Source organism: Aethalodelphis obliquidens, unplaced genomic scaffold (genome assembly GCF_003676395.1).
Source record: "Aethalodelphis obliquidens isolate GAN/ISIS:26980383/991018 unplaced genomic scaffold, ASM367639v1 scaffold9, whole genome shotgun sequence".
NCBI classification, from domain to species: Eukaryota; Metazoa; Chordata; class Mammalia; order Artiodactyla; family Delphinidae; genus Aethalodelphis; species Aethalodelphis obliquidens.
This window is the reverse complement of record NW_020837953.1, coordinates 17,154,888-17,170,304: the sequence shown is the minus strand read 5'-3', so window position 1 is coordinate 17,170,304 and position 15,417 is coordinate 17,154,888. Positions and strand designations below refer to the sequence as shown.

Genomic DNA, 15,417 nt, shown 5'->3' with positions numbered 1-15,417 from the left:
AAAAAAAAAAAAAAAAAAAAAAAAAAAATTGTATCCTGCAGCTCTCTGCTACCCAGTTCTTAATAAACACTTGATTATAAGAAAAAGTGATTATGAAGGATTACCTGAAGGAGTTGAAGTCCATCCATTTCTTGAGGCATTGTCTTTCAGCAAACAGTTATTGCCTGCCAGGTGTTATGCTGGTAACATAGCAGTGAATAAAGCAAATATAGTGTCTGCCTTTATAGAGCTTATAGTCTAGCAGTGCAGACAGATGACTTACAGTTATGATAACTCTTGTGTCAGATTTCCATGTGCAATAAGAAAAAATGACATACACCTGAGATCTGAAGGATCATGCTGAGGTGGGATGCTGCCTGTGGTGTAGACGCTGGGCCTCATGCAGCCAGCTAGCATTCCTTTGTAGTGAGTGAGCCTTTTTTTTTCTTTTTTTTTTAAAGGGAACATGGGTTTTATTTATTTTTACTTATTTATTTTTGGCTGCATCGGGTCTTAGTTGCGGCACGTGGGATCTTCGTTGCGGCACGCGGGATCTTTAGTTGTAGTGCATGGGCTCTTCGTTGCACCGCGCTGGCTTCTCTCTAGTTGTGGCATGCGAGTTTTCTCTTTCTAGCTGTGGCGCACGGGCTCCAGAGCATGTGGGCTCGGTAGTTGTGGCGTGCGGGCTTAGTTGCCCCACGGCACGTGGGATCTTAGTTCCCCAACCAGGGATCGAACCCACATCCCCTGCATTGGAAGGCGGATTCTTTACCACTGGACCACCAGGGAAGTCCCATGAGTGAGCCTTTTGAATGTGATCCCTTTGGAGTCTGGGGTCTCTGGAGTTCTTTTGGGCCTTAGATTATCTTGGTGTCCCTTATAATTGCTTTTTTTTTTTTTTTTTTTTTTTTTTTGCTGTACGCGGGCCTCTCACTGCTGTGGCCTCTCCCGTTGCGGAGCACAGGCTCCGGACGCGCAGGCTCAGCAGCCATGGCTCACGGGCCCAGCCGCTTCACGGCATGTGGGATCTTCCCGGACCGGGGCACGAACCCGCGTCCCCTACATCGGCAGGCGGACTCTCAACCACTGCGCCACCAGGGAAGCCCTCTTTTCTTTTTTTACTTAATCAGTTTTTAGTTGAATAACTTGTTGGGTAACTTTTTTTCTCTTAGACTGATGACAGATCCGTGAGCGTAGAGACCATGCTTTTTTTGTTTTCATCTGGATCGCAAAGACGTAGTATAGTATCTTGCACATAGTAGATGCCCAATAAATATTTACTGAACAGTTGAATAAATGAATGAATGTATGTATTGTGAGCACTCAATCTTGTTTATTTTCTCATTTTCTTTAGCTGTTTGGGAGCTCAGGCCTCTTAGATTCTACCTGTAGCGTTTGTTTAGGTCCTCATGGCATGCATTTTGTGCACTAACATTCCCCTGACTATATAATATTTTTCCTTCCTTTGACTTCTTCATTTTTAAAATTCCAGTGTGTACTGTAAATTCCTGTAAGTCACTTTTTGCCTTTGGGGGGAAGAAATAATAAACATTGAGCATATGAATAGGAAAGGAAAACAAGTCAAAGGGAAATGTTAGTGCCTTCAACCAGATGCAGGAGGGAAGTTTTCTTTTGCTTTGTTTTAATTTTATTTTCACTATGAGAAGCAAAGAAGAAGTAAATCTGTCCCTTACTTTGGCAGGAAATGCCTCTGAAGAATTTGGGGCATATCTCTGCCCTGAGATGTTCCTCCCAGTGGCACGAGGCTTGGGCTGGGCTCGGCAGGGCCTCCTGGCCCAGTGGATGGGTGAGACGGACCAATGGAGGCTGTCTGTGCAGCTGAGTTCCAGTCCAGTTGACTTTTCCTTGGGAGAGGGTTTGGGCAAAGCCAGTGGGAACTTGTTTTCCTGTTTTTGTTTTGTTTTATTTTTACTGTAAGAAAGAGAAAGAAATGAACTTGTCCTCTTGTGTTGCAGATTCAGTGGTTCTTTCCTTTGACTCCGCTGGACAAACACTAGGCTCAGGTACCACTCCCTTCCCTTCTATCATCCTTTCAGCATTCAGCGCTGGCCACCTTTGAAGTGGAGCCTAATGAGGTGGGGGAGGGGGCGTCTGGGGAGGGCAGTGGAATATCTCAGTATTGTGGGAAAATCTCAAGAAGCATTTCTAGGGACCCACAGTCTAGGAGGCAGCAGTGGGCTACAACGTCCAGAAGACTTCTCCAGCTGCTTTAGAACTGTGCACCAAGGAGTTTGCAGCTCCTTCCTTATTCAGGGTGGTCCAGCGTCACAGAAAAGGTGTCTGTTTCCTGTGCACATATCCTGTCTCAGAGAGCGGGGCAGAGGGCGTTGAGAGACCCCAAGCTCTGGGCACGCTGGAGTAGCTAACCATCAGGGCTCTCCAGCAGCATGCCAGGCTGGTGAGAGTATCACAGCTTCCTAGGGACGTACACCCTGTTGCATGTTCACATGCACACCCCGTATACTCAAATACACACCTCCTCCAGGACGGGCACTGTACTGTGCACATGTGCTGACGTACTCCTGCTCTCCCCTGTGTCAACAGTGCAGGACACACAAATCGGCACACCCGCTGCTTTGACACAAATCACCCAGGCTCAGTGGAGCTCAGCTTTCCCCTGTCGGAGGCAGTCTGCCTGCCCCACACCACTGTGCTATTGGCAGCGAACAGAAAGAGCAGATACTTGGGTTCTTCAGCTTGCTGCCATTGTGTCCCTGTGGGAGCCCCAGAATGACTTCACCTCGTGAGGAGAGCATCTCTGTGTACCAGGTCTTAAGTTTTAGCTGAAGACGGTGGTCCTCGTACCTTAGGTGCCGCCTGTGAGTAACAGGGAGACTTTGCTGGCCTGTTGAGGGCAATTAACCCATTTTGCTGTCCTTAACTGCAACAGATTGATGTTTCACAAAACAGCAATGAGGTTCCAGGCCACTGTAGCAATGTGGACAAGGGGAAGGATGATCAGAGAATATGATCGCAGCTGCCACTGTTTGCTGAGGGCCTACTGTGTGCCAGCACTATGCTAAGTGCTTTACACACATCTTGCAAGGTGGATAGTACATCTTTACTTATAAAGAAACTTAATTCTCAAAGACTTGAAGTACCCTGTCCAGGGCCACTCATATCTGTCCACCCCTGGAGCCTGCACTGTCTGCCTTGTCATCTTGCTGTCTCACACTTTGATGCCTGAGGTGTCCACATTGAAATGCTGAGATGGGAGAGGTTGCTTTAAGACAGAATGGGCCTTTAGAAAGAGTTTTTAAGTAGATGCAAAGTTGCATCCATTCACATAGGAAAAAACTGATCAACTTTATTACATTAAAGTAGAACTTCTGCTAATGAAAAGGTACCATTAAGAGAGTGAAAAGGTGGAGTGAAAAAAGACATCTATAACACAAGTAGCCAACAAAGGGCTTGCTTCCAGAATAAAGGACTACAAAAATCAATGTGAGTAAAGAAATAACCCAGTATAGAAAAAGGCAAAAGGCCCCAACAGGGACTTCACAAAAGAGGAATCCAAATGGCCAATAACCCTCTGAAAAGGTGTTCGATTGTATTACTACCTAGGGAAATGCAAATTAGCATTTCAGTGAGATACCACTGCGCATCTACCAAAATAGGAAAGCCTGAGAAGCTTGAAACTCCAAGGTTGGTGAGGAAGTGATATGGTGGAAACTTTGAGTCTCTACTGGTCAGTGGGTAAGTTGATTACAACCACTTTGGAAAAAAACTATGGTAGTGTCTAGCTAAATTTGAATATATACATACCCATGACCTGGCATTTCCTCCCCTAGGTATATTCCCTGCATAAATAGATACTTATATATATACCAGGATATATGTATAAGATACATGTGTAAGAATCTATCACTGTCATTGAATGCAGCTAAAGGCCTGGACAGAATGCATTTAGCAGCTATTTGAAGACTCTGAAATATAAATAGTAGTAGACAGATTGGGGGAAAAACTAGAATTAGAAGTGCTGCCACCCTGACAGTGAATTTCTCATTTTTCCTCTGGTATCCCATGTCCTGGACTCGAGACAGCCCAAAATCCGGGCACAAACAGAGTGGACATAAGGGCACAAATGGAGAGAATTCCAGAAGACCTCTAGTTATGGCTAGAGTCTGATTGGGAAAGGGGCTCTAAGGCTCAGACAGGGATGGGAAATCCCGAGGGTTGTTTTTCTCTGTTTTCTCATGCCCTAGTCCCCAGGCAGTCCCCTCGGTGGTGGTGGTGGCAGTGCCCAGTAGCAGCAGTGGGGCCTTCAAGCACCTAAAACTGAGGAAGGGAAACCTTCTTTGATCAAATCTTCCTCTCTGTAATCCCAAGGGGGTGGGGTGAAATCCAGTTGCTTTTTTCTCTCTCTGCCTTCCTGCTGCTTGGTCCCAGATTTGGGTACAGTTCAGGAAATGTGTGGCAGAAAGTGTAACTAAAACCCCAGATTTCTGGCCAGAGAACCAAAAGGGAGGAGGACCAATGAACTGGAAAGTACAAGGAGAGCAGAAAGGAAGGAGCTCAGGAAAATGACTCCATAAAGTTGTGTATGAACTTCTGGGCTAGCCCTGAGCTGTGCATGTGTGCATCTGATTCTAACCAACACACCAAAGACTTTGAGAACAACTAAGGGATAGACCACCACCTGAGTCCCAGACTGGACACTTGGTGGTACACACCTGAACAGGCTTTGAAAATGGAACTGGCATTGAAACCACAACTCAAAAGAAGGCTGGTCAGAACTTGCCAACTAAATCCAACCTGCCTGATTGTCTGGTAAAACAAAAATATCAACATTCTCCACTGAATTTAAATAAGACCTAAAGTTTCATGACATAATATTCAAAATATAGAGGATACAATCTAAAATTAATTATCACATGAAGAACTTGGAAAATCGCAACTTGCCTGGGAGAGACGATCAGAGGATGCCGATGTCAGGGCTTCCTTGGTGGTGCAGTGGTTAAGAATCCGCCTGCTAGTGCAGGGGACATGGGTTCGAGCCCTGGTCCGGGAAGATCCCACATGCCATAGAACAACTAAGCCCGTGCACCACAACTACTGAGCCTGCACTCTAGAGCCCGCAAGCCACAACTACTGAGCTCATGTGCCACAGCTACTGAAGCCCATGCACCTAGAGCCTGTGCTTTGCAATGAGAGAAGCCACCACAATGAGAAGCCCGCGCACCGCAACGAAGAGTAACTCCTGCTCGCCATAACTAGAGAAAGCCCGTGTGCGGCAATGAGGACCCAACACAGCCAACAATAAATAAATTAAATAAATAAATAGATGCTGATGCTGAGATGACACAGATGTTGTAATAATCTGACCGACTTTAAAGTAGCTTTTATAAAAAAGCTCCTGGCCCCCTTTTCCCACCTCTTCCATCTGGCTGTTGCTGAGTTGAATCCTTTCATAACAAACTGATAATCTAGTAAGTAAACTGTTCAAAAAAAATGCCCCCAAAAGTAAGGGTAAACATTGTTGACATGAATGGAAAGATAGAATGTGTTAGCCAAAAAAATAACCCCGTGAACCATATATGTATATATAAACCAAATGGAGATACAAGAAAAAAGATACGATAATGGAAAATTAAAAAACTCTGCTGCATGGGCTGAATCACAAAATGGAGATGACAGAGGAAAGAATCAGTAAACTCGAAAATAAAGCAATAGAAACTATCCAATCTGAACAACGAAGAGAAAAGATTAAAGAAGCTGAACGAAGTCTCAGTGACTTATGGGACAATACTGGAAGGTTTACCATCTGTGTCATTGGAGTCCCAGAAGGAGAGAAGGAGTGCGGTACAGAAGAAATGTTTGAAAAAATAATGGCTTAAAACTTCCCAAACTTGGTGCGCACGTAGGCTTTATTCTGGGAATGGAAGGCTGGTTCAACATTCAAAAATCAATCAGTGTAATCTACCCTATTAACTGCCTACAGAAGAAAAACTACATGGTCATGGCAATTGATAAAGCATTTGATACAATTCAACATCTACTCATGATAAAAGTTTTCAGCAAACTTAGAAGGGGACTTTTTCAATCTGATATAGGGCATCTACAAAAAACCTACAGCAAACATCATACTTAACGGTAAAAGACTGCTCTCCCCCTAAGATCAAGAAACCACTCCTGAAAGTCCTAGCCAGTGCAGTAAGAAGAAAAGGAAATAAAAAGAATACAGACGGGAAAGGAAGAAATAGAACTAACCGTCTTCATAGGTGACATGATTGCCTACATAGAAAAATCCCAAGGAATCTAAATATTTTTAGATTGGTCTGGACATACTTGATATCATGAATAGAACTGAATTTACTGTATGCCCAGCTCTAGACATCTTCTTTTCTTCCCAGGATAGAAGGGGAATGGTGCATGACCTCTTTGCTTGCATTGGGATGGGGCTTCCACCTACCAATGGAGGTTCGATACTCCGTTGGCCCCCAGTACCGTCACAGCTGTGCTGTGCTTGGGTGGAGGGCGCATAGTCACAGGGCACCTCATCTTATCAGGACCTCCTCGCTAGCCCTCTCTCCTCCCCCCACACCAATGTACACCCATTTGAGACTGGATTTCAGTTTGTGAACTTCTAAGTTATTTTACTGGGTCAGTTAATTTAGCCCAGGTCAGTGAATTTTTCTGTGTTTATTTTATAAAACTGCTTTTCCTATTTTAGTTTGTCTTTGATTAACTGATCCTATGTGATAATTTATTTTCCTGACTCAATATGATGTGGGAGCTGTTTGCACTTTGGCCAGCCCCTCTTGGGTCTCTGTGGACTCCCATGGTTCATGTGTGGGCATGGCTAGGCCTTTTGACACCACCCTGGGGCAGGGGGTGGGAGGTAAGGGTAGATCATTGCTCTCATGGCAGCTCTCCTAATATGAGGGGGTCTGCTTTCCTTGTTTTCCTCTGAGAGTCAGTGTAGAGTAATGTAAAGAAAAGAAGCTGCAGAGCCAGACCTGGGTTGGTTCAACCGCACCCAGCTGGTCCACGTGCTGGCTGGGGATCTTGAACACATTATTTCCCCTCTCTAAGACTCTGTTTCCTCCTCTGTAAAATGGAGAAAATACCCACCTCATAAGGGTTGTAAGGGTTAAACTGCGAGTGTAGGTGAAAGTACTGAGAGCAGCATGAATTCCCAGTAGTTGCTCAATAACTAGTAGTTCCCTCAGTTCTTCCCTTTGTCCGGCATGTCCATTTGCAACTGTTGCCAACTTCCTCCAACCCAAGCCAGGATATATATTACTTATGTTTAATATAGCCCATGACTTTTATTCGAGGCTGTACAGTGCCTTTTCTTTAGAAGAGAGGGATCTATTTTGGTTAGGATAGGTCCTCATTCCATTTATCCCTATGCCCTATGCACTTAGCAATTCATCATATCTCAGAGGTTGGAGCCAAAGACCCCTTTAAAGAAGCAGAGCTTCTTCTCTTATATGCTTGGAGTTTTCTTGCCTAATGGCGTATCCTGCTTTTCTGGCTTTTGTGCGTTCTAATATGAAGCGCTGCAGTTTCCTGATAGAATAAAGTCCATGTTTTTTCCCATATACTAAACTTTATCTACTTCAATCATGTTTCTCAAACTGGCCTTCCTGGGAAATATTCATTGTTGTCATCGGCAGCAGTTATTTCATAGGCATCTGCTTTGTGCAAAGCACAGCGACAGCCCATGGGAATTTGTGGTGGCTCTTTACAGTGATCAAAGGAGGTGGGTCACTGGGGACTGAAAGGGCCAGTCGCACAGTTGGTTCATGATGTGCACCTATATTCCCTGAAAGTCCATTTCAGGGCTCAGTGGCCTAAGAGTGGAGCTGGAGTAGGACACTTTCTCTCGGGGAGCTCCCCCTTCATCCTAGAATAGGATATCACTGTGGAGTCAGAACCCCCAGCTGTTTAAACATGAGAGCATAAGTAGAAAGTGATAACACTTGTACCCCCTGCTAAGATAAAAGGAGGGGACTCAGGGTTATTTAATCAGGGCATTGTGAAAACATTTAAAATTTTCTTTACATTATAGAATCATGATGAGCAAAATGAAATACAAAGTGTTGTGGAATGTATTAAATGTTGAATTGCTATAATATAAAAATAAATATTTTTAAGTTTTTAAGTTAAAAACTTGAGCTTGTTTCAATGTGTGTTAGTTTTTATCTCAGGGTTTATGCCTCTCAGGTGGTCAGTTTTCATAAAGGTTCCAAATATGCTTAAAAAGAATGTGCATTCTCCACTTGTCAGGTGTAAGGTACTCTATGTATCAGCTAGTTCAAAATTTATTCACTGTTCTGTTCAAATCTTCTGATTTCTCAACTGATTCTGTGAGCCTGATTCTTCAGTGGTCTGTAAGGTTCCCGTTATAATGACAGGAGACCCATTGTATATTTCTCCTTGTAATTCTGTTAATTTTGCCTGATACAGAGACATTATTAGGTGCATACACACTTTAGTGCATGGCCTCCTTTTGTTTATGTCCAGTTTCTGAACCTTCCAGGAGTCTCTATGAGTTCAGAACACCAACTTCTTCCTTTGAAATGCCAGTGGAAGAGTTAATGGTTAGTTTCAAAGACAGTCAGCATCGGAACAGGCACTTTATGCATTCACAGGTCTGGCGTGGTACACGTGTGGAGGAGAAGAGCAGAGATTTGCATCATGCATGCCACTTCCCACCTTGAGCCAGGCAGGGGACACACATGTGCTCCTTGGTCAGGGCTTTCCAGCCTGGCTGAGGCAGGGAGCCTAAACCACCAGACTAAACATCTCCCCTTCACTGTGCAGCTGTGGTCTTGCTGCTCTGACACCTGGGAGGAGAGTACCTTCAGGTGCCAGGAGAGCTGTACATATACATCAGTGCACATTGTGCCTGGTGACTTGAGAGTCCCAGGATCTTTTTTTTTTTTTTTAGTTAATTTTTGGAGTATGGTTGCTTTACAATGTTGTGTTAGCCTGCACTGCACAACAAAATGTATCAGCCATACACATACAGATATCCCCTCCCTTTTGGACTTCCCTCTCATTTAGGTTACCACAGTGCACTAGGTGACTTCCCTGTGCTATACAGCATGTTCCCATCAGTTGTCCATAAATGGGTGTTGAATTTTGTCAAAAGCTTTTTCTGCATCTATTGAGATGATCATCTGATTTTTATTCTTCAATTTGTTAATATGGTGTATCACATTGATTTGCATATGTTGAAGAATCCTTGCATCCCTGGGATAAATCCCACTTGATCATGGTGTATGATCCTTTTAATGTGTTGTTGGATTCTGTTTGCTAGTATTTTGTTGACGATTTTTGCATCTATATTCATCACTGATATTGGTCTGTAATTTTCTTTTTTTGTAGTATCTTTGTTGGTTTTGGTATCAGGGTGGTGGTGGCCTCGTAGAATGAGTTTGGGAGTGTTCCTTCCTCTGCAGTTTTTTGGAAGAGTTTGAGAAGGATGGGTATTAGCTCTTCTCTAAATGTTTGATAGAATTCACCTGTGAAGCCATCTGGTCCTGGACTTTTGTTTGTTGGAAGATTTTCAATCACAGTTTCAGTTTCATTACTTGTGATTGGTCTGTTCATATTTTCTCTTCTTCCTGGTTCAGTCTTGGAAGGTTATACCTTTCTAAGAATTTGTCCATTTCTTTTTTTTTTTTTTTGGCTGAGTTGGGTCTTCATTGCTACGCGCAGGCTTTCTCTAGTTGCGGTGAGTGGGGGCTACTACTCTCCGTTGCAGTGCGCACACTTCTCACTGCAGTGGCTTCTCTTGTTGCGGAGCTCAGGCTCTAGGCGCACAGGCTTCAGTAGCTGTGGAGTGCAGGCTTCAGTAGTTGTGGCGCACGGGCTTAGCTGTTCCGTGGCATGTGGGATCTTCCCAGACCAGGGCTTGAAACTGTGTTCCCTGCATTGGCAGGCAGATTCTTAACCACTGAACCACCAGGGAAGTCCATGTCCATTTCTTCCAGGTTGTCCATTTTATTGGCATAGAGTTGCTTGTAGTAGTCTCTTATGATACTTTGTATTTCTGCGGTGTCTGTTGTAACTTCTCCTTTTTCATTTCTAATTTTATGGATTTGAGTCCTCTTCCTCTTTTTTCTTGATGAATTTGGCTAAAGGTTTATCAATTTTGTTTATCTTCTCAGAGAAACAGCTTTTAGTTTTCTTTATCTTTGCTATTGTTTTCTTTGTTTCTATTTCATTTATTTCTGCTCTGATCTTTATGATTTCTTTCCTCCCACTAACTTTGAGTTTTGTTGGTTCTTCTTTCTCTAGTTCCTTTAGGTGTAAGGTTAGATTGTTTATTTGAGATTTTTCTTGTTTCTTGAGGCAGGATTATATTACTATAAACTTCCCTCTTAGAACTGCCTTTTGCTGCATCCCATAGGTTTTGGATACTTGTGTTTTCGTTGTCATTTGCCTCTAGGTAATTTTTGATTTCCTCTTTGATTTCTTCAATGATCTCTTGGTTATTTAGTAATGTATTGTTTAGCCTCCATGTGTTTCTGTTTTTTATGTTTATTTCCCTCTAATTTATTTCTAATCTCGTAGCATTGTGGTCACAAAAGATGCTTGATATGATTCCAATTTTCTTAAATTTACTGAGGCTTGATTTGTGACCCAAGATGTGATCTATCCTGGAGAAGGTTCTGTGTGCACTTGAGAAGAAAGTGTAATCTGCTGTTTTCAGATGGAGTGTCCTGTAAATATCAATTAAATATGTCTGGTCTATTGTGTCATTTAAAGCTTGCATTTCCTTATTAATTTTCTGTCTGGATGATCTGTCCATTGGTGTAAGTGAGGTGTTAAAGCCCCCCACTATTACTGTGTTACTGTCAATTTCCTCTTTTATAGCTGTTAGCATTTGCCTTACGTATTGAGGTGCTCCTATGTTGGGTGCATATATATTTATAATCGTTATATCTTCTTCTTGGATTGATCCCTTGATCATTATGTAGTGTCCTTCCTTGTCTCTTGTAACATTCTTTATTTTAAAGTCTATTTTATCTGATATGAGTATTGCTACTCCAGCTTTCTTTTGATTTCCATTTGCATGGAATATCTTTTTCCATCCCCTCACTTTCAGTCTGTATGTGTCCCTAGGTCTGAAGTGGGTCTCTTGAAGACAGCATATTGATGGGTCTTGTTTTTATATCCATTCAGTGAGCTTGTGTCTTTTGGTTGGAGCATTTAATCCATTCATAATTAAGGTAATTATTAATATGTATGTTCCTATTACCATTTTCTTAATTGTTTTGGGTTTGTTTTTGTAGGTCCTTTTCTTCTCTTATGTTTCCCACTTAGAGAAGTTTCTTTAGCATTTGTTGTAGAGCTGGTTTGGTAGTGCTGAATTCTCTTAGCTTTTGCTTGTCTGTAAAGATTTTGATTTCTCTGTCAAATGTGAATGAGATCCTTGCCGGGTAGAGGAATCTTGGTTGTAGGTTCTTCCCTTTTATCACTTTAAATATATCGTGCCACTCCCTTCTGGCTTTTAGAGTTTCTGCTGAAAAATCAGCTGTTAACCTTATGGGAGTTCCCTTATATGTTATTTGTTGTTTTTCCCTTGTTGCTTTCAATAATTTTTCTTTGTCTTTAATTTTCGCCAATTTGATTAGTATGCGGCTCGGCATGTCTCTCCTTAGGTTTATCTCCTATGGGATTCTCTGAACTTCTTGGACTTGGGTGGCTATTTCCTTTCCCATGTTAGGGAAGTTTTCAACTATAATGTCTTCAAATATTTTCTTGGGTCCTTTCTCTCTCTCTCTTCTCCTTCTGGTACCCCTAAAATGTGAATGTCGTTGCGTTTAATGTTGTCCCAGAGGTCTCTTAGGCTGTCTTCATTTCTTTTCATTCCTTTTTCTTTATTCTGTTCCATGGCAGTGAATTCCACCATTCTGTCTTTCAGATCACTTATCTGTTTTTCTGCCTCAGTTATTCTGCTATTGATTACTTCTAACGTAGTTTTCATTTCAGTGATTGTATTGTTCATCTCTGTTTGTTTGTTCTTTAATTCTTCTAGGTGTTTGTTCTTTAGTTCTTCTAGGTCTTTGTTAAACATTTCTTGCATCTTCTCAATTTTTGCCTCCATTCTTTTTCTGAGGTCCTGGATCATCTTCCTTATCATTATTCTGAATTCTTTTTCTGGAAGGTTGCCTATCTCCACTTCATTTAGTTGTTTTTCTGGGGTTTTATCTTGTTCCTTCATCTGGTATATAGTCCTCTGCCTTTTCATTCTGTCTATCTGTGAATGTGGTTTTCATTCCACAGGCTGCAGGATTGTCCCCCATTTGTTTATTTTTGTTTTAATTTTCCTTATGCTAGGAGGTGGTTTAAAAAGATGTTCCTGTGGTTTATGTCAAAGAGTGTTCTGCCTATGTTTTCCTCTTAAGTGTTTTAATAGTGTCTGGTCTTACATTTAGGTCTTTAATCCATTTTGAGTTTATTTTTGTGTATCCAGGGTCTTTCTTTCTTTTTTTTTTTTTTTTTTTTCCATTTCTATTTCTTGGAAGGCTATTTTTTTTTTTAAACATCTTTATTGGAGTATAATTGCTTTACAATGGTGTGTTAGTTTCTGCTTTATAACAAAGTGAATCAGTTATACATATGTTCCCATATCTCCTCCCTCTTGCGTCTCCCTCCCTCCCACCATCCCTATCCCACCCGTCCAGGTGGTCACAAAGCACCGAGCTGATCTCCCTGTGCTATGCGGCTGCTTCCCACTAGCTATCTATTTTATATTTGGTAGTGTATATATGTCCATGCCACTCTCTCACTTCGTCCCAGCTTACCCTTCCCCCTCCCCATATCCTCAAGTCCATTCTCTAGTAGGTCTGTGCCTTTATTCCGTCTTACACCTAGGTTCTTCATGACATTTTTTTTCCTTAGATTCCATATATATGTGTTAGCATATGGTATTTGTCTTTCTCTTTCTGACCTACTTCACTCTGTATGACAGACTCTAGGTCCATCCACCTCACTACAAATAACTCAATTTCGTTTCTTTTTATGGCTGAATAATATTCCATTGTATATATGTGCCACATCTTCTTTATCCATTCATCCGATGATGGACACTTAGGTTGTTTCCATCTCCTGGCTATTGTAAATAGAGCTGCAATGAACATTTTGGTACATGACTCTTTTTGAATTATGGTTTTCTCAGGGTATATGCCCAGTAGTGGGATTGCTGGGTCATATGGTAGTTCTATTTGTAGTTTTTTAAGGAACCTCCATACTGTTCTCCATAGTGGCTGTACCAATTCACATTCCTACCAGCAGTGCAAGAGTGTTCCCTTTTCTCCACACCCTCTCCAGCATTTATTGTTTCTAGATTTTTTGATGATGGTCATTCTGACCAGTGTGAGATGATATCTCATTGTAGTTTTGATTTCCATTTCTCTAATGATTAATGATGTTGAGCATTCTTTCATGTGGCAATCTGTATATCTTCTTTGGAGAAATGTCTATTTAGGTCTTCTGCCCATTTTTGGATTGGGTTGTTTTTTTGTTATTGAGCTGCAAGAGCTGCTTGTAAATTTTGGAGATTAATCCTTTGTCAGTTGCTTCATTTGCAAATATTTTCTCCCATTCTGAGGGTTGTCTTTTGGTCTTGTTTATGGTTTCCTTTGCCATGCAAAAGCTTTGAAGTTCCATTAGGTCCCATTTGTTTATTTTTGTTTTTATTTCCATTTCTCTAGGAGGAGGGTCAAAAAGGATCTTGCTGTGATTTATGTCATAAAGTGTTCTGCCTATGTTTTCCTCTAAGAGTTTGATAGTTTCTGGCCTTACATTTAGGTCTTTAAACCCTTTTGAGCTTATTTTTGTGTATGGTGTTAGGGAGTGTTCTAATCTCATACTTACATGCACCTGTCCAGTATTCCCAGCACCACTTATTGAAGAGGCTGTCCTTTCTCCACTGTACATTCCTGCCTCCTTTATCAAAGATAAGGTGACCATATGTGCGTGGGTTTATCTCTGGGCTTTCTATCCTGTTCCATTGATCTATCTTTCTGTTTTTGTGCCAGTACCATACTGTCTTAATTACTGTAGCTTTGTAGTATAGTCTGAAGTCAGGGAGCCTGATTCCTGCAGCTCTGTTTTTCGTTCTCAAGATTGCTTTGGCTATTCGGGGTCTTTTGTGTTTCCATACAAATTGTGAATTTTCTTGTTCTACTTCTGTGAAAAATTCCAATGGTAGTTTGATAGGGGTTGCATTGAATCTGTAGATTGCTTTGGGTAGTAGAGTCATTTTCACAATGTTGATTCTTCCAATCCAAGAACATGGTATATCTCTCCATCTATTTGTATCTTTAATTTCTTTCATCAGTGTCTTATAATTTTCTGCATACAGGTCTTTTGTCTCCTTAGGTAGGTTAATTCCTAGATATTTTATTCTTTTTGTTGCAGTGGTAAATGGGAGTGTTTTCTTGATTCCACTTTCAGATTTATCATCATTAGTGTATAGGAATGCCAGAGATTTCTGTGCATTAATTTTGTATCCTGCTACTTTATGAAATTCATTGATTAGCTCTAGTAGTTTTCTGGTGGCATCTTTAGGATTCTCTATGTATAGTATCATGTCATCTGCAAAGAGTGACAGCTTTACTTCTTCTTTTCCGATTTGGATTCCTTTTATTTCCTTTTCTTCTCTGATTGCTGTGGCTAAAACTTCCAAAACTATGTTGAATAACAGTGGTGAGAGTGGGCAACCTTGTCTTGTTCCTGATCTTAGTGGAAATGCTTTCAGTTTTTCACCATGGAGGACGATGCTGGCTGTGGGTTTGTCATATATGGCCTTTATTATGTTGAGGAAAGTTCCCTCTATGCCTACTTTCTGCAAGGTTTTTATCATAAATGGGTGTTGAATTTTGTCAAAAGCTTTCTCTGCATCTATTGAGATGATCATATGGTTTTTCTCCTTCAATTTGTTAATATGGTGTATCACGTTCATTGATTTGCGTATATTGAAGAATCCTTGCATTCCTGGAATAAACCCCACTTGATCATGGTGTATGATCCTTTTACTGTGCTGTTGGATTCTGTTTGCTAGTATTTTGTTGAGGATTTTTGCATCTATGTTCATCAGTGATATTGGCCTGTAGTTTTCTTTCTTTGTGACTTCCTTGTCTAGTTTTGGTATCAGGGTGATGGTGACCTCATACAATGAGTTTGGGAGTGTTCCTCCCTCTGCTATATTTTGGAAGAGTTTGAGAAGGATAGGTGTTAGCTCTTCTCTAAATGTTTGATAGAATTCGCCTGTGAAGCCATCTGGTCCTGGGCTTTTGTTTGTTGGAAGATTTTTAATCACAGTTTCCATTTCAGTGCTTGTGATTGGTCTGTTCATATTTCCTATTTCTTCCTGATTCAGTCTTGGCAGGTTGTGCCTTTCTAAGAATTTGTCCATTTCTTCCAGGTTGTCCATTTTATTGGCATAGAGTT

At 41.4% G+C, this 15,417-nt stretch overlaps 1 protein-coding gene across 5 annotated transcripts in view; it reads left to right on the top strand.

Annotated features, from left to right (window-relative positions):
• ST3GAL3 (ST3 beta-galactoside alpha-2,3-sialyltransferase 3) overlaps positions 1 to 15,417 on the top strand; it is a 237,031-nt gene that overhangs the window by 111,704 nt on the left and 109,910 nt on the right. For 3 of the 5 annotated variants that reach the window (XM_027108816.1, XM_027108814.1, XM_027108813.1), the window contains exon 3: positions 1,956 to 2,003. The exons of the other annotated variants lie outside the window; for them this stretch is intronic. In XM_027108816.1, the coding sequence (XP_026964617.1) occupies positions 1,956 to 2,003 (48 nt within the window). The remainder of the gene's footprint in view (positions 1 to 1,955; positions 2,004 to 15,417) is intronic. 5 annotated transcript variants of the gene reach the window in all.